Here is a 20905-nt window from a genome sequence, read left to right on the forward strand (position 1 = left end):
TCACCACGCCAGTGGTTCAAGTGCATTAAGGCTCGGTTTGACTGCGCGACCTCGAGGTGTCGTTGCCTCCACCTATTACGCCATTCGACTCCATTCACGGACACTTACGGTGTGCTCCAGCATACTAGACCTTGCGGCAATTAACTCCGATAAGGTTATCGCCGGAACTATTTCGGGGATGACAAAGCAAACGAAACCGCGAAGCGGTTCGTTATATAATTTTGTCTGACTTAATTAACGATCGCGACTACTTTTCATTATTAACGCGACGTAGCTTACTTTTGCGTACACAAACCGCCCAAGAAATAATGATTAACTGGCTGCAATTAATTAGCCCCGCGCTAATTTGCCTATTTCGCGATACAGTTCGGCATTAATGCCGATCGCTGATGTAGATACACGCATGACATATGGGGGAGCACAAGGTGAGCAAAAGGGAGTCAAGTTGTCGACAAAGTCGGGAGACAAAGAGTGGGTCAAGTTCAGCCAAACGTAGGGGGGATAACAGCGACTCTCGCTTTCGTATAGTCCTCCTCGTGCGTGCAGGTGCACACGTACGAGTGCGTGCAGATGCATGTGCGAGCACCCACGCCAATCAGGCGTCCGTATATGCAGCGCTCTCGCCGACAGGTGAATTCTTCCTCGTCGTGGCGCGCGAGATCTTGTCGAGCCGTCAATCGGCACCTCGTCAAGTACGCGTTCCACATTCTCCTATCTGGGCGCATCATCTTTCGCGCCGACTATCATATCGCTGACATTGACAGACGTCGACCTCCGCGTAACATTTATTCCAGCAGGTACGAGTGGCGTAATGATCACCTAACCAAGCGCGATATCGATCTGAAATAGAATGAAAGAAAATAATAACTCTACCGAAGAAACTTCCCCTGGAAAGGGGGTAAATCTACCCTCGGTTTTCGAGGTATCCCATATCCTACGTTTACCTGGTGTCCTAAATGCCTCAGGCCGAAAGGATCCGGATGGAAGGCGTCGCGGTGGCTCCCATCGTCGTCAAGGCCGAACCGGAGGTTTAGGGAATACATTGACATCGAACCAGGTGGTCTTCACGGTCGTGCGTTAAATCGTGCATTGGCTTCCCAGCCTTGGTGGTCGAGGATCGGCTCGCATTATCGTCTCTCTATTCTCGCCCACCGTCAATTATCGAGGTAACCGCGAATGCCGAATGCCCGACGAAGTTCGCGTCCACGGGCACCGAAAAGCGCCCGTCCTCGCGTCGCCGGGAGGTGGGGAGATGCAACCGATCGGTAAGTATAAAGACTCAGGGGCTCCATGAGGCTGCGACACTTTTTTATCGACACACGGAGGACAGGCGCTTTACGGAGCCGGAAGGATGACATCGCGAGCTCCCATCATCGTCTTCATCCTCGGCGTGATCGTCCTGCCGGCTCTGGTGGAGGGATTCGGCAACTGTAAGTCGACCAACGTCTATCATAAATTACTAACAACTCCTCTGTACCATTGCTAACCACCAAGAACTCACGAGGACCATGATCAGAATCCCACTTACCCGGGCTGACCAATCTTGCCGAGCTCTCGCAATAGACACCCCTAATGGACAGCAGCCCATCCGCGTTAAGAAGACACATACCTAGAATTTTAACAATAAATCAGAAAACAAGGGATAATCGGTCCTAAGTTTCAGTTACCCAGTCGTGAGTTATCCGCAGTCTTGTTACCGTGTTCGGATAAGTGAAGTTCGCTCGTAATTCAAGTCCAACGCGAGAAACATTGAACTATACGAGACGGGGTTCCTGGAGGTCCCTGTGCCAGAGATTGATTGAAGTGTTAATAGGACAATGGTCTTTCCTCGCCATAGACCAAGATGTATATTTTCGTTACACTTACGTGTACACGGGTGTATTTCTTGCACTCGCCACTTCGATGCAGGGTTGAAGAAACAGACGTTACTCGTTCCTCTCTTCCGCTAACGCATCGACGAGCGGTCAATAACGTCATATCGAATCCGCGTTACAGGAATACGGTAGCAGCTCCTCGGGTTCGCATTTTTCTCGCAGACGTCGGCTTAGCCCCGGGCGAACCTGGAAATTAATAATAACGATGGATGCACCGGTAGAAAGAGAGAGAAATAGTGGTAGACCCGGGACCGAGCTCGGCGATGCAGTTCCTCCGGATCGGGCGGGTCGGACGGGGTGCATCCCCGTAAATCACCGGCCCGATCCGGAGACTGCATCCCCTCGTTTCTGGATCGCTTCCCGAGCTTTTCCACCCGGCATAATGGGCGGCCTCCCCGACGGCGCTCGACACTCCGTTAACCTTCGCGACCGGGATAATCCATCGAGAGAAGGGGATTTATCGGCCGGCTTACGAATATTAACGTTAATAATTAGCGGTCGCACCGCCCGCTGCAGCATTAATGCCGCATCGCCCTCGCAGGATGGCAAGGCGATCAATTTCGGCCGATTTTCTAAATCCGATACGCAGGGCATCGCGGCTAGCCTCATCTGCTGAATTGCGAATTTCCGCGATAGAAAATCCGGCCGTTTATTAACGCAACCGTACTCACATAATTTAAGCTCTGCCATATGTCGTCATACATCGGAGACAAGGTGTACTATTGTACAACCCTTACAATGGAACCATAACACCACACCTCCAAAACGTAGTTTTGTTTGCCGACCCCTGAAAATATAGTGTACAAATTAAATTTAGAGTAGATAAAGTTAAAAAAAAAACCTGCTCTGAGGCCAAAATGCATACCGACAACCAAATCCTGCGATCAAATGCGTTCAAAAAAAAATATTGGATGGAATAAACAAAATTCATTTAAATCAATATTAATTTTTCTTCTCGAAAAAATTGGTTTTTTGCAATCGTGTGTGATGTAGGCAACATTATATATTTGTTTTAGTCGATTTATCTTCTCTCTCGGTCTGTAAATAGTTTCATTTTTCGTCGTTCCGTTCCAGTTTTAACATGATTCTAACGAGTTATCTCTCAATTTCAAAATCCGAGTTAATTCCTATTGCAATATGGCGGCGTTAAGGCGCAGAGGAGTCAAAAATACGATTGCTGGGGGGAACGCGCTTTGTATGCTTCCCACCATGCCCTGGGAAGTCTTGGAAATGCGAATTCAATATGGCCGCCCCTCAGACAGCCCGCGGCCTCACGGGTACATTCCCCTGCGGCGATCTTCTCAGGCAGGCATTGAGGGAGACTTCGGCAGTCCCTCGCCACTTATCAGGATCCGGCGTGTCGGAAACACCCTCGGCTGGCGCGACGGCGAAAGCCCGATCGCGCGGCCCTGCGTCGGACGTAAACGACGCGAGCGCCCCCAGCGGTCCGAAAGCTGGCGCGAAAACTCCCGCTTCGTGGAGTGGCCGCGCGATGGCGCCCATCGATTACGCTCTCCCCGAATCGGGGTGAATCCATTTCGCGGCCCGGGGCGGAGGAGGGGGAGGGCCCGCGGAGATAGAGACGATTTTTCACAGAGCCGCGTGCGAGGAGTAGTAGCTGTCTCCGGTCCGCCGAGCCATCAGCATATTATCATGACCATGTTCGGGCCTGGGTTTGACATATCTATTAGGCGTTTCCGAATAGAGGCGACTTCGGATTCTGGGGCTGCAGGGCCGCGGCCCCCGGGAACGGCTCGGGGCGCCGTAGACGTCCAATTAATCAGTCGGGGCGTGAAACGAGGGACGCCGGCCCAGGGATTGCGGTGACAGATTCGCCGTATCTATACCCCACGGTTGCTCGGGGCATTAAATTCGCACGAGCGTCGGTCGTCGAGGCGACGGCGAATCGGTTAGCGGAATGCTCCCTACTCGGCTCAAGTTATCCGCGCGCCACCCCAGCGCCACGGAAACACCGGCGGGGGCGTCCCGTAGTAAACGGCCGCGCCGAGAGCTTCCCTCGCTCGCCGCAAGATGGCCGACTGCCGCTTCGCCTTTCCCAATACAACTCCTTTTCGTGTAATTAAAAAAAAAAAAAAGTATGTCGGTTTTAAACAACTCCAGATCTGTCTGGGGGAAATATAGAGATGTAGTGAATGTTGTATTTTATAAAATGCGGATTTTGTCGGTATTGATATCAAATATCTCTGAGCATAAGAAAAATGGTTTAATATGTCTTTCAATTCTCATTTCCAGCCCATTTTTAACACGGGAGTTTACGCTACCGTACAGGAGAAATGTCGCTTAGAGAAAAGAATTTCGAGAGGGAGTATCCGTATCGGCGGTACGTTTACCGCAGAAGTCCTGAACTCGTTTAACGGCGCCGTCTCCGACGTCCGCCTCATCTTTGAGGTCGGGGGTAGTCCGCAACGAGGCAGGAGCCCCTCTATCGCCGCGTCTGACCCACGGTTCAGCGAAAACTCGATTGGCGTCACGCAGCGACGACCTGCCGCTTTAATTATTGTATCGGCCCGCGTAATTGGCGTCGCTTCGGAATTGCGGATGCCGCCTCAATTTGCGGGGGACTTAATTAACACGGACAGAAGCCGTAGGAACTGACGGAACCTAGGGTCGCCCGCCTCGGCCGACTCTACTCGGAATAATTGAAACGTAATCGTAGACGGGGTCTGGATCTCGACGAATAAGTGGGCGGTTCGACCGGTTATCAGGAATTTGCCTACGGGCTCGAATTGAAATGCCTTTCCGTATTCGGCCCCCGAGTCGCCCCCCTCCCCTCCCGAAACTCCGACCCGAGGTCTCGAATTCACGAGAGACCAATACTTACACCCCCTCGAATCCCGCGCGATCAACCGCCCCCGCCCCTTCCGGTCGTTAATATCTTCCGGAGTTTACAACTTGTCCAATTTAAAGTTTTATTATTATAATCGATAGGTTATGTCGTCGTACGGGGGGCGGCGCTGTAATCGCCGCTCCCGAATGCACGCCTGTTGCGTAATCCGTGCCCGACCGACACGTGGCCCGGCAACGCCGCGTCAGCCCATCGGAAACGAGCGGCCGCGGGAAATCGCGAAGAGCCGAGCTCGTTTAAACGAGGGTACTCCGTAACCGGATCGCGGATAAATATTCAACGCTCGAAACAAATTGCTTAGTTGCATTTATTGCACGATCGTCTTCGGACTATGCGATTAAGGGGCCGAATTATTCATCGGCGGCGGTGAATATTCAGGGGCCGCGACGGAACTTTCGGTACACCCGCCATATTCCTCCTTTATGTTTATACCCCCCTACTTTATTTACAGCCAGGGAATGGTCACCTTTTCCGAAAACGCACCGTTTTTCGTCGCGATACCTCAACTACTGCTCCATAAATCTCCCGGAATTGTCCCCGAGGTGCACGCAATGCCGCGCGTCAGCCAAACTCTTCCCGGCACTTTAATTACCGCGGCGCCCGCCAGGGGCGCAGGGCCCGCCGAGAAATAGGTCGCGGCGGGCGTTCATAATTCTTCATCGACAGCGGTCATGAATGTATGGATCCTGGCTCCATTTCGCGATGGTCACCGGGAATAGGTCTAACGAGTCGCCCGCAGTCTTTCTGATTAAAAACGCAACCGGGCGATACAGGGCCTCGTAATGCGACGCGTCCCACTCGGCGTCGTTTCGGGAATGACGGTTGGGAGGACGCTCGCGGAAGGACGTGGAATCCCGCGTGGATTCGTTTTACACAGATGCAAATCGTCGCTAAAGTCTCCCAATACATATAATCTAAAAAATGTAGAATTATTAACGTTCTTCGATATCATTCTTCTCGTTCAAACTGCAACTAAAGCTTGTTTAGTTTCGGAAGTACAATTAATTCGTTGTAATACATGTAGAAGAACCGCTGCCATGATACGGTATAGCGGCGTTTTGAATTCCGCAGACAAGTAAAAAATAAGGTCACAGTGGGAGCACGCGTTGTCACCTTGGTATTATAGTTTTTTTTTCGATTTAAAATGCAACTCAGGGTAAAATGTAGGGAATCGTAACGTGACGCGTCGGTCGAGATCGGCGCCACTGTCGCCCTCTCGCGGCGGAACAGGGAACCAGCGCCCCGGTGACTCGCACCGAGTCGCAGGAAATCGGCGAGATCTCCGCCGTTTGCGAGCAAGATCCAGCTTTATACTTGCGAGGCTTCATACGTGCGAGGTAAAACCAAAACTTACGAGGGAAATCTCGCAAAGTGTCGCACCTCACGCGACGCGCTTCCTGGAAACGTAAAAATGAACACAACCCGACCGCGGTTGTCTGACTCATTCGGATCTGCATGAATTTCGCACCCCCGGGGAGAAAGGATCCCTGTAGCTGAATTTCTCGACGTCAATTAAGGTGGGAGTCGCCGCGAGGATTTTCGAACATCTAACGGCGCCAGCTTTCCTTAAGGTGATATAAAAGTGTGATATATACGTACCAAAAAGTCAACATATTTATAAAACTTTTCTCCAAACTGGGTGCACCGAATTGTCTGAAACTTTAACACGTGATTATGGAGGCTCTAAGGAAGAGCGCGCTGCTCGTGAAATCTCATTTTTCGTAAGAAATGTTGGCATTTATCTCGGACATGAATCAGAAGAGATACCTTTTTTTTTTCCAGAAATGAAATTTTACGGGCAGCGCGTTCTTCCTTAGAGCCATAATCACGTGTTAAAGTTTCCGATAATTCGATTATCCCAGTTTGGAGAAAAGTTTTATAAATATTTTGACTTTTTCCTACGTATATATCGCACTTTCATATGACATATACCTTAAATTTCGGAGAATCAAGGTAACGTATGTATAGAAGCGACCCGCGTCGCGCATTGGCACCATACGAGCCATTATCAATTTCTTTGGTCCCCGAGCGCAGGCTTGGCACAGGCGTACGAGGTTATATACGTGTACATCTAAATTGGAAATTTTTCTCACGTGCGAACAGTGGCGGACGTGCCGTGCGGAGTGGCAAGAACGGATTCGCGGAGAGCTCGAGTGGTCGGCGGGCAGGATGCCACACCTCGCGAATTTCCATGGCTGGCAAGCATCACGAGGAAAGGAGGGCACATCTGTGGAGGGACAGTTCTCAACTCCAGATTCGTCCTCACCGCGGCGCACTGCCTCTGCTCGTGAGTATAATCCGGCGATTTCGAATTCGCCGCATCGACGTAACTCCTGGATAGCGAGAGTAAAGCCCTCGTTCCCCCTCGATTTCCGCACGCGGTGCTCGAATTAGAGAGGGAGAAATCGTGCCCGTTGCTTCGCCTATAATCACGTCTCTTTGGCATTTCTTTGTTACATAAAGCAGGGTGCAAGGAGGGAGAAGAGTGCTCGACGGCCGCGCGAATCGGCGCGCTTCGTTACCGTTAACGATCGTTACCGCCGAGTCTCGGGGGTCCAGTTACCGTTCGTTAACGTAATCCAGAGATTTCCGAAGTTCGCTCACGTGCTCATTATCAAGCAGTCACGTTGATCTTTGCCATTGCCGCGACGATGTGCTTTGATATATGGAGTATCGAGCTAATTGCTTGCATAACGGAAGATGGCGAGAGAGTTCGGCGTACATGTACAACGAGGAAGTTCCTAAGAAAAGAATTCCAAACGTCAGGATTTTGGATCCGGTAGACTGAGCGCGGATTATATCAAATCATCCTACCTGAAGACAAATTTTATATGATTATATAACGCATTCAATGGCATTCTAACGTCCGTCCTATTTTCTGATAGGGCGACCTGAAGATGCACTTTACACGATTTCACTGCAGAGCACTATAGAGTACCTCGCAGACCCGATTGTTGTCGTTAGAAGTCCCGGGCGTGCACTGTTTTCTAGTGCATTTCTAATACCTTTAATCAAATATAAATCGAACGCTTTGAACCGAAACTGCGATTCGGGTAGCCCAATACGGTAACTTGATCGGATTGGATCCAAAATCCTAAAAATCTCTGGAGCCGGTTTATTTGGACCGAGGCCTATCTATACCCTGGTGAACACGTATGCCTTCCATATGAATATGGTGTAATTTAATTCCGCAATAGGAAAGCATTCGCGTCCCCCAATAAACCTCGACCTTGTGCTCGCCACTTGGCCCGGGAAACCGCGTCCACGTTTTTCCGCCATTCGGGGGTCGACGTCCCCTTCCGGGGTGCCTCCGGAATCGGGCAAAGTTCCCAGCGCCTCTCGGGAAGCTCGACAAACGACTTTCATTAAGGGCTCTCCCCAAGGACCACGTGCTGCGGCTCAGATCGGAGTGCGTCGTAGGTATAATTAAACGGGTACAAGGTGGGTGGACGTCCGGCCGGGCGAGTATCGCGTACATCGGGCATCCGCCGCGGGGGAGGACGACCAGAATTCAGGGCAGCTTCGACCCTGTAAACCATGATTGCGCGTAGATTACAGAACACCCGGTAATTGCTAGGGGCCGGGCAAAACCCCCGGCAAAATGCGCGCCCCTGCTGACAAAACGCAAACGCCGCGATTAGAGGTGTGCCCCGATACCGAAGCGTCGACGTCGCTGATTTATTCCGCACCCCATCCCCGGCTATGGTGTTTCGCGTTTCGAGTTCATGTAGATGGATGGGAACTTGGGTTACAAAATGATTGTTCACTTGGATTGTCAACGTAACTAATTTTGTATACCTTTCTCAGAATGAGTAGGAAGAATTCCAGACATGGGTAGTCCCGACTTTGTGGTTTCGCGTTTCGAGTTCATGGGAATGGGAACTTGGATTACACAAATTCTGTGCACTTGGATTGTCAACGTAACTAATTTTTTATACCTTTCGCAGGATGAGTAGGAAGAATTCCAGGCATAAGTAGTTCCAGTTCCTGGTGGAAAGAGTAGTGGGAAAGGTCAGGTAACAATCGAGGGACTCGTTAAGGTGGATTCGCGGGGAACTCGAGAAGAGAAGACTCGCAGTCTGGGCGACCTCGAAGAGAGGGAGGAGCTAAGGGAGGGCCAAGTGTCTTAATTTTCTTAATTATTCAAACGAATCGCGACCGATTAATTAACGGAAGCCGCTAGTACCCTAGGATTCAAAGAGTCTAGTTGCGCTGCGGCATGAAAATCCAGGATAAATAATTGCCACGGAGGGTAGAGTCTCGGAGAGCGTGTCGCGTCGACGGCTCTTCTGCCAGACGATAGAACAATTCGAGGTAGAACAGATCAAAAGCGAACGGACCCATCGAGGGTACTCCACCAACATTGGCGAGGCGTTTTGCACGGTTATCGAGGTCTCTTTCGAGTAGTGGTATTCCGGAAACAAAGAAATGTAAAGTTAGGTGCTGGAAGGAGTGGGCGCGCACTGCGCTATTCATGTATGTGCCCAACACCAGGGTGTCTAATTATTTGAATTATTTAAACTTCACCCGACGATGTACCGAGTATCAATAGTTGTGCAAATCTGTTGAGCAGGACTAAGGAAACCTATTTTTTTCAGGGGGACCTCCGTGATTCCTGCTCGACAAATACGAGTGACCCTGGGCGAGCACAATCTGAGGGCGCCGGAGTATCTGATCGAGAGCAAGGTGGCCGTGCAGAGGGTGATGGTGCATCCTGGCCACGCCTGCGGAGGATACGACGACGATATAGCTCTTCTGGAGCTGGCTAGGCCCGTGTCCTGGTCGCCGAATGTACAACCGGCCTGCTTGCCTCCGGCCTCCGGAAACCCCGGATACAGCATCTTCAGGGGAGAGCATGCAGTGGCTGCAGGGTGGGGCTGGCTGGGCGAGAACAGGGACACAAGTAAATAAAGGCTTGGTTCTCGTCGCGGGTAATAACCAGCGTCCTTGGCCACATACCGAGTTTCGAATTCTTTGCGTTTCCGCAGACAAGAGAGCGGACGTCCTGCAAAAGGTCGGCGTCAGGGTGGTGGACAACAACGTGTGCCGGGAATGGTACGCCAGCCAGGGCAAGAAATGGCGCGTGGCACCCGGACAGATGTGCGCCGGCCACGAAGAGGGAGGTCGCGATTCTTGCTGGGTGAGTTTTATAAACGTACTCAGCCGAGAATCTTGGAAAGAACCGTTCCAGCCGGGTGCCTGGATCTGCACTTGGAGAAAGAACACGAAGGATCGCGAAGAAACGTTCATCCACCTCGCGAGCTTTCGCTATCCTGCCTTCATCAAGGAATTAATTAATTTCCCCTGGCCTTCCATGTGGTCGTTGGGCAAGGATGGGCATCCAGAAAAACTCGGTCAGCCCTAAACGTCCGGCGATTCCGGTTGGAAACGTATTACCGCGGAGAGGGTGGTTTCCTCGAGAAAACAAGGCGTGAAGCTTTACGACCCGGACTCGCTCCTCGGTTCTAATTTGCCAAGCGTGGATCTAATTTCCCGAGCTGGCGTTTCCGCGCGGGAAATAAAGGATAGCGTTCCGTTTACCGCGTCCGAAGGGTCCCGACAACGACTGTACTTTCCCTGGTTTACTTTCAGGCTGACAGTGGCGGACCTCTGATGGTCGGAAGCCATCCCGGCGGCAGCACCATGGTCGTCGGAGTGGTTTCTACGGGGATAGGATGTGCAAGACCTCGACTCCCGGGAGTCTACACTCGGGTCTCGGAGTACATTCCCTGGATCACGCAACAGACACTCTCGAGGAAATAGCGGAACCTCTTTCAACAAAGGCGACTCGTTTCTGAATCCTCTCGAAAAGCGACCTGCAACCTTGGCTGTTCGCGTGCATAGTTGTCGTGAAAGACTGCCAGGATGATCGGATCGGTTTTCATTTCTTAATGATAAATACTTAAACCATTTTCGGAGATGGAATATGTAGCCGGGGGAGGTTCTACCGAATTTCCGGATGCGATTCGCTCGACGGAATTGAATCGCCGTCTGGGCTATTTGTCTTACTCCAGTCGCGGATATTGTGATCCTCCTCCACTAATGTGGGTCGTCCTTGAAGCTCACCTCGATTGTTGGTAGGAACCCGAGGAATCCTGCAAGTTGAAACTTCGGTGAATGTAGAGTGCTTTCGAGTACAATCGGGCAATGAAAGCTTGCAGGAATCCGCTGCCAAATATTCGCTAAGCGGTAGAACGCCGTTTCCAAGGTTAATGAATCTCGAACCGTATTTATTATTACTCCCCGTAAATACCGACGTTAATTGTACGCACTCCGTGAAAACGCTGAAACTCGAAGATGCCTCAATTAAGGAATTCGCGACTTCGGTAATGAAGGCTCCCCCTAGGTGGAAAAAGCTTCCCTCGGTCTTAATGACTTGGGAAATGCGATTCACTTAGCTCTGCCTAATTGCCGATTTTCATCCGAAATTTCGTAAAGGTATTAATTCGGTAAAGGGCTCGTTTTCCGGGGAATTTGGTTAGTCTGTTAAAAAGTGGTAATTGTGATACGATATGCCTTACTCTTCCTTGAAATGTGTAGGAAAATGTGTACAGCTACTTTGTAAAATTTAGAAACTTCAAGCGCTTCTTAATGTATGTACATCTGTATAAGCTAATCGTGAAAAATCTAGTCATTTAATGTAAACTGTTATTTAGTAATTGTAGTAAATTAGTTATGGTACGTCTAATCTTTGTTTTAAATTTAGGTACACATGTAGAGAAAATACACGGTGCAATAAAGTAATTGAATTTATCAAATAGCGAAATTATTATACTTAGCTTTAGCATCTAACGACTTATTCTAACTTCGATCGTGCTAACGCTATCGGGGAAGTATTAAATCTTGTAGGTGATTAAAATGAAAGGATTAAATGCTTTCATACGTATTATTTGTTAGCAACTGGATTATACATTTTAAAATACAGTTTAAATCCTTCTCACTTTTCTTGCCCTCGGAGGATTTGGAGAAACTCTTGTCGCATCCGTAATAGATATTATATTCAGACCACCCATCTGTAAACCTTTTATCGCAGACTGAAAATTCAATAATAATTTAAATGAATGATATTCATTCAAGGAAAAATACAATCAATCCTTTGCTTGCTCACCATTCTTCCAGGTCCGAGTCCTCGAACCCTTACCCTAACATCCTTAAAGCCATCATTCACCGCGTCCTAATAAATTCCAACTATCAATATCAATATACAAAATACTTTTCAAATAACATTCTATTGCACATATTTTATACCTTGCTTAACTTTATTGCCGTTGCCTGTGCCGCTATATTAGTACCTTTCTTTGCATTCTTAAAACCTTCAAGTCCACAAGAACGTAGTTTATGGACAAGCCCTGTTAGAACAAAATAGTTTAGTAAGTTTAAGTAATAATACAAATTATTACATACAAAAGATAGTTTAACCAAATGTGGACTAGAACATAACGTACCGTCATGACTGCATATTGTCATAATGGTATTATTATGTGATACTCGGATGTTACAAATTGGTAATTTCTTAAAAGCAACCCCGTTAAAGGTTAATGCCATATTCCGTTCATTAGGATAAATGTCATCCCTACAAAAACATTTAGTAAAGTACACATACAAGATGTCCCTCAAATTCACAAAATGATTTGATAAGACTTAGTTTCGCAGCAAGGAATGAAGATACCTCTAACCAAAAAAGTGCTTACGAGGCTTGTGTATTACTCGAAGAGATTACTTGATACTTACTTAGACAGTATTTTATCAATGTCAATGTACTTTTCTCCTTCCGTACCGTCATCTACTGGCATAGAATCCAACATTGCTTTCCTTTCTTCTTTTCTTTGACTTACAGTAGTTGCGTGCAAACACCTCGAGATTGTTAATTCGTACGAGTTGCTGATGTTTGGTAGACATCGTAAAGTTGCCTTCTGTATAACGTTAGGCGTGGTGACCACTCTTAAAGCCGACTTTAACATTTTTAATCGCAACTTAATTTATAAATTTACGATAGGAAGTTTCAGCTCCAGTCAGCTGTGGTATTACGGAATACACGTCCGAAAAAAATATGTCTGTAGTGTGAGCAAATTTCCCCAAACTGTTCAAGTAGTGCCATCTTAGAGAATAAACTGGAACCAAAGATGAGTTGGTAGATTGCTTACGGGCAGCAGATGCTTGGAGCATGGAAGAGCAGAGACGTGCGCTTGCGCAGATGTAGCTTCCTAGCCAATCAGAACAGCAGGAGGACCTTTAATCTTTTCTCCCGCAAAATTGAAAATGTATAAAATTAGGTCAAATTTGTATTGTCACATACACAACATATATCTAATAAACCGACAGTAATGACATTTGATTAACTTTATTAGCAATTAATTTATCGTATTTATCATCATATGTACAGAAAATCTTTAACATTAACAATTAAGTGACTGGAAAATCATACATCGTATAACAAATTATATATAGAGTGACCCATCCGCAGGGCCTAGGTAGTGTATCGATATAAGAACTACATCAATTAACGTCCACACGCCAAATCCACCGAAGCTGAATAATTTTCCGAGTCCAATTTGCCAGTGACCCAAATAAAACCTATCCACAATGGTTAACAAATTATCAAAATTACTTTGTGTTGTATTGAATAATATTCACTTTCTAAAAGCAATATTAATGTACCTGTCAGCTCCGAATCCACCAAGAGTAATACTTAAAATAAGAGCGGTAGACCACCGATGACCACCCGTCCAATTGCACGGTAAATTTTTCATAAATGTTCTTCTACCTAGGCACAAAATATCGTCTTTCACCGTACAATTAGTCCTAAGAAAAAAAAAATTAGATTAGTACATTATACTAAGTGGAATTAAACAAGGTCAAGAAATTATTTCTAAATACTTGTCAATATACCTATAATATTGCTGAGGTGAAGCTACTGAACTGCAGGAATTTTTTTGATGACATTCATGTTCCCAGTGCTCCGTTTGATAACAATAACGACAAATATATTTTTTTTGGAAATGTTGTTCTCCCTAAATCATAGTAGTAAAATATGAATAATGAATAATATTTGATCATGATTTGAAATTGATTATATTTAAATGATAAGATTATTGCAACTTACTATACAATCAACTTGTGGTAGTACAGTGCAATTTGCAGTATAATTAGCACCATATATACAATTCGTGTTTAACGTACACTTCAAACAATCGCCTCCTAATTCAGTGCACAGGATTCCTACTGGGCATAAACTTAATATCTCTTCCTGTAAAATTGTGAACCATGTAGAACGTTAATAGAATTAAGCCAAATACTTGTCCTTTTAACTGCTAACCTTCTTGTTATAAACTGGTGTTGAATTTGTATTTGTTTCTTTTAGAGCATAAGTTGCAACTCCTTCTATAAATTAAAAAATTCAAATATTCAAGTTGCAAGCATTATTTTAGTTTGACCTAGAAAATATGTTTAAATACTATCTCATAGATGTACCATAATTCGTGTAAACCTCCTCGGTGGTGCCTGTTAAGAATATAATGATAAGACAAGCGATATATTTTAAATGATCTTGAATGAGACTCATGTCGTATCACGTTTATCACTTCAAAACTTTCAATTCATTTCTGTAATTTTTTTCTGTAAAAACAACTTGTATGTATTATTTATTTTATATCATCCGTTGTGTAGTATCACTTTTTACTATTAAACACTTATTTGTTCTGTTACATATTGTTATTGAATCAAGTGATAAGAATCAGTGAAAAATGTACATATTCTACGGAATTTCATTAAGTGGTACAAATTTTGAAGCTTGAGTAAAAAATATTTTGCGTCAACGAGAACCACAATATGTTGGAAATTACTTACGAGTCGGTTTACTAATCGAATTTCTGTGCTGCCCTCTGTTGGAAAATCAAGTAACTTAACTTACTATGAATACGCCATCTGACATCTACAATTGGGAGATTATTTGAATAACGATGGAAAACTGGAAATGCAAGGCAGGTTACCACGAAATGAACTTTTGCGCCGACTAATTATTTTTTTTTATCCAAATCAGCATTATTTTGGCTCAGAACTCCTCTAGAGACATCTCGGAAAGACTGCTAGAATTAAAACTCTACGATTTAAACTCTGAAAAATAAACCCAGCGTGGGCGAGTAAAAAGGGTGAATAAAAAGTGGTGCGCGTTGACCGCTCAGCTATCGACTCCTATACGGAATACGAAAATTTGTTTACATTTAAATTACAAGGTTTTTTGAGACCGACACCGACGGATATTTCGGGCTGTGTCAGACAGGGTGAATCGATCTTAACAAAGAGTGCGTCTATACTAAATGTGGAACAGTTTCGGGATACGTCCGATAGGTACGCACCGTCGGTAAAGTTGATTCTTCATGGGTTTACAGTCAAAGATTCGGAGTAATTCTGTAATAGCTCATATTGGAGTTGGGAGAGTCGTTGTCCTTGTCTTTCTTACCGAGCAGATGTGTAATCAGACAGAAACAAAGTAATGTTGCCACGCTGACAGGCAATTGTGTCCCGTTTTGTTGAATGATAGTTGGCTGAAATTATCTTTGATTGTTGCGGTTTATATTTCAAATCTGGTAGCCATCTTCGGAATGTCATTGTATTTGTTCTTTTTCTCTGCATATTAATGTGCTTACTGGTGCGTACACACATGAATTGCTAATAGCTAAGCATATTTAAAGACTACATATGGTACGCTTGCGCTGAAAGGAAATTTATAATTCATTCAAATTAGTGAATTCAGGTCAGCGAACTGTTAATTAAGGTGAAAACCAAAAACAGCCTGCTGTACAACATTGTGGAAGATGCCCATTTTCATCTCGAGGTGTCTATGTTTCAACCGGTTTAGAGTGACGTATCATTTCTTACTCCTTTGCTTTATTTCTTGAGTTTGCTAGTATACTTATCGATACTTCTTAACTCATGCCTAAACGTTATAATGACACAAGCATTTTTATGCCATCGGTTAAATAACGAATAAGCTGTTTGTTCAAATTTATATTTAAACTTTCAGATCAGCAATGGGTCTATGTTGGTGGTGCCGTGCAGGACCAGGTTATTAATTTTTATTTTAATAGTTTTATCTCTATAGTATAATAGAAGTTCCAATACTTTTTAATTTCATTTGCAATTGAATCAAACAAATTTTAAAGAATATATAACTAAAAAAGGTTTAATAATTACAGATAATTCACAAATACTTTTAAAATAAATTCTTTTTATACATGCTTTTTGTTCATTCTTAGATGTGGTTCATGAAATTCTAAGCATATCTTGCATATTATTTCAGGAGTACAAAAGGCGTGCTTACCGTTGATAACGAATATGAGTACATTCAAAAAAGTACGTTACCGACAATGCATTTTCAACCATCTCTTCCTCGTCTTCCGGTACCAAAATTAGAAAAAACTTGTGAAAGATATTTGAGAGCACAGAAACCATTATTGATCGATGAGCAATTGCGGCATACCGAGTCCTGCGTCAAGAGGTTTCTTTCTGAAGAAGGGCCTATTCTCCAGCGTGAATTGGAACAATGGAATTCTAAGAATCGTCATACTAGCTACATTACAGAATACTGGTTTGACATGTATCTCAGAGACCGAAAGCCTTTGCCCATTAATTATAACCCAACATTAGTTTTTGTACCTGAGGAAAACACGATGTACAATCAACAACTAGTAAAAACTACAAATCTGATTGTTTCATCATTAAGATTCATGAAGTCCTTAAGGACAGGCATTCTTGAACCAGAGGTGTATCACTTAAATCCAATCAAGTCTGATACCAAACTGTTTCGTACTATATGTGGAGCGCTACCACCGTTTTTATCCTGGTACGGTGCATATTTAATGAAGGTAATGCAAGTGACTCTACAAAGCATTAGATAAATGATTACAGCATGGTATACAATATTATCGCTGCAGGCTTTTCCACTGGATATGTCACAGTTTCCAAATCTCTTCAATACAACACGAATCCCAGAACTGGAGAAGGATATGATCTATCAGGATCAATCAGCCCGTCATATTGTGGTTATGAGGAAAGGTCACTTTTATACCTTTGACGTACTCGACCACAATGGTTGTATCCATACACCGTTAGATATTGCATCCAATTTGAAGTTCATTTTGGAGGATACTAGACCTGAGAATCAATGTCCTCTGGGTACATTGACTACTTCAGAACGTGATCAATGGGCAATGAACAGGTATCATTTGACAGAAATAGGCAATCAGGATATTTTAAGAAAAATCGATTCTGCAGTTTTTTTGTTATGTCTTGATGACGAGGTCATCGGGAAAGATTACAACAAAATGTTCCGACTATTTTTACATGGGAATGGTATCAATCGATGGTTCGACAAATCATTTTCTCTAATAGTCACGAAGGATGGCGTAGCGGGAGTGAATTTTGAACACTCTTGGGGTGATGGAGTAGCCATTCTGAGGTACTTCCAGGTACAAGTGTTGAGATTGTTTCTCTAGCGTATTTCATTATACTCACTAGCTGTTTAAACTAATAATAAAATTTCCCTATATTAGGACGTCAAGGCAGACATTGCAAAGAAACCACAATTTCATCCAGAAGACCTGTCGCGAATCTCATCGAACTCAATTGTTGAAAAAATTGACTTCATTTCAGACGCAAGGACAAAAGACACCGTCGATCGTGAGCTGCGTAAATACAGAGATTGGACAGAAAAACTAGACGTAAATTACCTGTTGCATGAAGGATTTGGCAAGAAAGAATTTAAGAAGTTCAAAGTAAGCCCGGATGCTATGATGCAGCTCGCATTCCAGTTGGCATATTATAAGCAAGAAGGTTGCACAGTGTCAACATACGAGTCATGCAGTACATCAGCGTTTAAACACGGCCGCACGGAAGCTATTAGACCGTGTACAAGTCAAACGAAAGCAGTGTGTGAAATGATGACGCAGAAATTATCGAAGACTTCGGTTTCCCAATTAAGGAAAATGGTACTTGAATGTAGCAACGTTCATAATAATCTTACCAAGGAAGCTGCTATGGGTACGTTACAAAATTAAGGTTAATACGATTTAAGTGAATTAACGTTAATTTGTTTTAGGCCAAGGATTTGACAGACACTTATTTGCTTTGAAAAAGATTTGGGAGAAGTCTGAAACAAGGAAACCCGCTATTTACGAAGATCCGGCTTATGATGCATTGAACTATAATATCTTGTCTACTTCTACATTGTCAAGTCCTGCAGTTCTAGCTGGAGGTTTTGGTCCTGTAGTTTGGGATGGTTACGGCATTGGGTAATATTTTTTGATTTTCATGGTATCTACTATAGATAAATTAACTACCTTCCTCTATGATATCCAGATATATGATTCAAGACCAGAAACTAGGTGCAATGGTAACAAGTTATAAAGGCCAACGCAATGGCAGTGACTACATAAGTTGCTTACACTCGGCCTTCAACGACATCCATCGTGTTTTAGCGAGCGGACAATCATAGCTGAAGCGAAGGATTTTCCACTTAGGTGTATTAATCATTTTTTCTACTACCAATCTCGACTATACGATATTTCATGAAGTGCCTTTGCTAGAATTTATATAGCGTCATATTACCTGATTATGATCATAAAGTATTTTTCTAATACTATTGCTTATGTACAGAGAGTTTTATATTCTGTTAATAAATTTACTGCCATAGAAATTGTTTGTCATTCAAAAAGAATATTTGTCCATTAAACGACCAATTGATTACTTTACTTGAAACATATTTCTACATGTTGGTTTGATACTATTTACATAAGTGAATAGTTGTGGAACATTATATATATGTAAATATAGTTCGTATTTTTCTCAAAATAGGCTCGTACGTTGCTTCGTCTGGATATTTAAATAGCAATTAAAATCATTGATGATTAATTAAGTGTAGTTCGTACTCTTATGTTGACGAGAATTTACATACTTTAAAAACGCTCATTCTCAAAAACGAGATGTATGTATGTACTTTAACATAAACTCGAACATTTCATAATTATTGTAATCATAGATAAACTCTTGTTTTGGAAGTGTTAATTACAGGCTTTGTGATGCAAATAAAATATTGCACAACATACTAAATGTACGGAAAGTAGAATGTAATAAGCAATTTAGATTTTAGCCTGCCTTAACACACCCAAGAGCAGACACCGAAATACTTGTGCGGAAACTGCAGCACGGTATAATGAGCTTAGCGCCTAAACGGGTTGGTTCCTTAGTTAGTACAAATCTTTCCATCGAATAGCTCACATTTTGGAGTATGGGCAACAGAAGTACCACAGGAGCAACTGAAATAGTTGCTTCTTTTCCGTTTAATCCTCAATGAAGATTTTACGGAAGAACAATAAGTTCGATGGTTGAACAGTAATGGATATTATGAACTACATGGAACAATGCAATATACACATATGTATATATATGCATGTATATATACATACATACATGCGCCTTCACACAGATCCTTAAGATCCCTTTCATACACTGCATCGAGCAACAATCAAATATGCTCAAATCTTGTTACCCATCTTGACTTTTGATGTCTAGAAAGGAAGACACAATTGGTAAACAATTCATCAGCATTATTATATCAACTTAATCTTCCACAAAGGAAGTAATCATATAAAATTAGAATAATTTTGAAGCAACATAAGTTTTTAACATGATGTATCAAATATGATTTAAAAATTATGCTTACCATATATATGCCAACGATAAGGCCAAAAAGACCAATGGCCGATCCAAAAATTTCGACAATAAGAATCTTAACAAACAAGGCAGAGTTTGCAGCATCAGAGAGAGCGGCTCCGGACCCCACTATGCCAACTGCTATTCCACAGAATAAATTAACAAGCCCCACTGCAAGGCCAGCACCAAACATAAGGTAACCAGCTAACCAATTCTGATTTCTTATCTCTTCTGGGACTTCTCCTGGGATATAGGTAAACTCTTCCAGCATACCAGATAGTACTATAGCAGTGATCAAGCCATAAATGGCTACGGCCTCGCAGAATATAACAGAAATTAAGTTTTTGGTTTTTATTCGTGGTGCTTTTACTCCTCCTCCGATTATAGAAACACCCGTTGTATGTATACCTCTGTGAAAAAAGACACAATTGGTATATCTTAGTAATCAGCATAATTAAATTAAATAAATAATACACATAATTATAATACGCTCTCATATAATTAATGATGAAATGCATACTTACAAGGCAGCTCCAACAACAGATAAAGCTACAGCTAATCCAATGCCTAAAGTTGCCCACATGTATGGTGACGTATTTTCCAAAAACCTAAATAAAAACAATTTTCCAATGTAGATTGGTCTAATGCATTAAAGATGCAATTATTTAAGAACTTTTTACTTACCATGCAATACTAACACGCTCTCCTTTTCCAGTAAATACATGATATAAAACTGCAATACATAACGAAGATATTGTTTATATATAATATTTTTATGAAGCTGGATTAATCTAAAGAATGTGTAATACAGAATTCCCATAAGGATGTTTGAGAATTCTTGAGTCAAAGGTTACTTTGATCACGGATAGACTCTAACTCGTTTTGATGGATCATTGGATTATATTGTTCAAATTCTGCAAAAATTAGAAATTGTTGATTGAGATAGTCAAAAGCATACCTAGTACAGCAATAGTAGCCGATGCTGTGGTCGCAAAGGTGTAGCCCAATAGGTATCTCATTGTTTGTAATGTTTCCCGTGCAACAGGGAGTCCGTTATTTCTTGAAGCGGGCAAAGAATGGAAAACCTTTCGGAGCGTTGAAGCGGCGCTCTCTAACTCGCACCGTTTCGATCACGGCGAGGAAACCTTCCGCCCTTACCGTCTACTCCGTTCCTGTCATGTGACGAACAGCAACGAACAGGTTGAAAAGTACCACCTCTGAATACGCTGGTCCCACCTTTGCATGTGCATGCCTCGATGACTGTGTGTGCACGTCCGTGCGTACACGCATTGATCGTGAGTTATATCCAACTTAACCTAGGTCTGCTACGTTTACACTGAATTGCGCGGCACAGGAACAAACTAAAATACAAAACGATGATTGGATATTCTAATGGAACTAGAGTATTTGGACAACTTGCTAGTGATTCTAACAGAATATTTGTTGCGATTTTCTA

The 20905-nt window shown here is 43.7% G+C and overlaps 5 protein-coding genes across 6 annotated transcripts; 2 read left to right on the forward strand and 3 right to left on the reverse strand.

Annotated features, from left to right (window-relative positions):
• The first annotated feature begins 1351 nt into the window (after nt 1-1351).
• LOC105697866 (transmembrane protease serine 9) lies at nt 1352-10597 on the forward strand. Its single transcript, XM_023434736.1, has 4 exons — nt 1352-1473; nt 9339-9643; nt 9729-9880; nt 10333-10597. Exons 1-4 carry the CDS (start codon nt 1352-1354, stop codon nt 10501-10503), a joined length of 750 nt encoding a protein of 249 aa, XP_023290504.1. The 3' UTR covers nt 10504-10597.
• Nucleotides 10598-11607: 1010 nt separating this feature from the next.
• LOC105697933 (28S ribosomal protein S11, mitochondrial) lies at nt 11608-12819 on the reverse strand. Its single transcript, XM_012421677.2, has 5 exons — nt 12472-12819; nt 12186-12313; nt 11989-12089; nt 11849-11914; nt 11608-11774 (listed from the first exon to the last, which is right to left on the reverse strand). The coding sequence occupies exons 1-5, from the start codon at nt 12699-12701 to the stop codon at nt 11667-11669; spliced, it is 633 nt and encodes a 210-aa protein (XP_012277100.1). The 5' UTR covers nt 12702-12819; the 3' UTR covers nt 11608-11666.
• A 277-nt stretch (nt 12820-13096) lies between these two features.
• On the reverse strand, nt 13097-14542 carry LOC105697936 (TM2 domain-containing protein almondex). The gene is made up of 6 exons (XM_012421680.1): nt 14212-14542; nt 14057-14121; nt 13844-13987; nt 13630-13751; nt 13399-13542; nt 13097-13314 (listed from the first exon to the last, which is right to left on the reverse strand). Exons 1-6 carry the CDS (start codon nt 14300-14302, stop codon nt 13179-13181), a joined length of 702 nt encoding a protein of 233 aa, XP_012277103.1. The 5' UTR covers nt 14303-14542; the 3' UTR covers nt 13097-13178.
• Nucleotides 14543-15186: 644 nt separating this feature from the next.
• On the forward strand, nt 15187-18433 carry LOC105698168 (carnitine O-palmitoyltransferase 2, mitochondrial). Of its 2 annotated transcripts, XM_012422185.2 has the most exons (8): nt 15187-15388; nt 15485-15599; nt 15764-15804; nt 16040-16604; nt 16674-17207; nt 17292-17778; nt 17837-18029; nt 18097-18433. In XM_012422185.2, exons 2-8 carry the CDS (start codon nt 15555-15557, stop codon nt 18230-18232), a joined length of 2001 nt encoding a protein of 666 aa, XP_012277608.1. In that variant the 5' UTR covers nt 15187-15388; nt 15485-15554; the 3' UTR covers nt 18233-18433. The 2 variants fall into 2 exon arrangements, with proteins under 2 accessions (XP_012277608.1, XP_012277606.1); XM_012422183.2 differs by having other exon boundaries at nt 15187-15599.
• Nucleotides 18434-18464: 31 nt separating this feature from the next.
• On the reverse strand, nt 18465-20673 carry LOC105698169 (V-type proton ATPase 21 kDa proteolipid subunit). Its single transcript, XM_012422186.2, has 5 exons — nt 20408-20673; nt 20134-20182; nt 19974-20057; nt 19460-19859; nt 18465-19304 (listed from the first exon to the last, which is right to left on the reverse strand). The coding sequence occupies exons 1-5, from the start codon at nt 20466-20468 to the stop codon at nt 19272-19274; spliced, it is 627 nt and encodes a 208-aa protein (XP_012277609.1). The 5' UTR covers nt 20469-20673; the 3' UTR covers nt 18465-19271.
• Nucleotides 20674-20905: the final 232 nt, after the last annotated feature.

Source organism: Orussus abietinus, unplaced genomic scaffold, assembly GCF_000612105.2.
Source record: "Orussus abietinus isolate OABI.00-Male unplaced genomic scaffold, Oabi_2.0 scaffold1, whole genome shotgun sequence".
Classification (NCBI taxonomy): domain Eukaryota; kingdom Metazoa; phylum Arthropoda; class Insecta; order Hymenoptera; family Orussidae; genus Orussus; species Orussus abietinus.

Bases quoted from the DNA above. Each gene is read 5' to 3' on its own strand.
- LOC105698168 (XM_012422183.2), top strand. From the start codon at position 15,555: ATGCCCATTTTCATCTCGAGGTGTCTATGTTTCAACCGGTTTAGA. The intron at 16,605-16,673 runs GTAATGCAAGTG...TTATCGCTGCAG, and splicing joins ACGGTGCATATTTAATGAAG to GCTTTTCCACTGGATATGTC. The intron at 18,030-18,096 runs GTAATATTTTTT...TATGATATCCAG, and splicing joins TGGGATGGTTACGGCATTGG to ATATATGATTCAAGACCAGA.
- LOC105697933 (XM_012421677.2), bottom strand. From the start codon at position 12,701: ATGTTAAAGTCGGCTTTAAGAGTGGTCACCACGCCTAACGTTATACAG. The intron at 12,314-12,471 runs GTAAGTATCAAG...ATGTTTTTGTAG, and splicing joins ATTGATAAAATACTGTCTAA to GGATGACATTTATCCTAATG. The intron at 11,915-11,988 runs GTATAAAATATG...GGAATTTATTAG, and splicing joins CGGCAATAAAGTTAAGCAAG to GACGCGGTGAATGATGGCTT.
- LOC105698169 (XM_012422186.2), bottom strand. From the start codon at position 20,468: ATGAGATACCTATTGGGCTACACCTTTGCGACCACAGCATCGGCTACT. The intron at 20,058-20,133 runs GTAAGTAAAAAG...GTTTTTATTTAG, and splicing joins GAGCGTGTTAGTATTGCATG to GTTTTTGGAAAATACGTCAC. The intron at 19,305-19,459 runs GTAAGCATAATT...CTTCCTTTCTAG, and splicing joins TTATCGTTGGCATATATATG to ACATCAAAAGTCAAGATGGG.
- LOC105697866 (XM_023434736.1), top strand. From the start codon at position 1,352: ATGACATCGCGAGCTCCCATCATCGTCTTCATCCTCGGCGTGATCGTC. The intron at 1,474-9,338 runs GTACCATTGCTA...TATTTTTTTCAG, and splicing joins AAATTACTAACAACTCCTCT to GGGGACCTCCGTGATTCCTG. The intron at 9,644-9,728 runs GTAAATAAAGGC...GCGTTTCCGCAG, and splicing joins GGGCGAGAACAGGGACACAA to ACAAGAGAGCGGACGTCCTG.
- LOC105697936 (XM_012421680.1), bottom strand. From the start codon at position 14,302: ATGAGTCTCATTCAAGATCATTTAAAATATATCGCTTGTCTTATCATT. The intron at 13,988-14,056 runs GTTAGCAGTTAA...ACAATTTTACAG, and splicing joins CACCAGTTTATAACAAGAAG to GAAGAGATATTAAGTTTATG. The intron at 13,752-13,843 runs GTAAGTTGCAAT...ACTATGATTTAG, and splicing joins TACCACAAGTTGATTGTATA to GGAGAACAACATTTCCAAAA.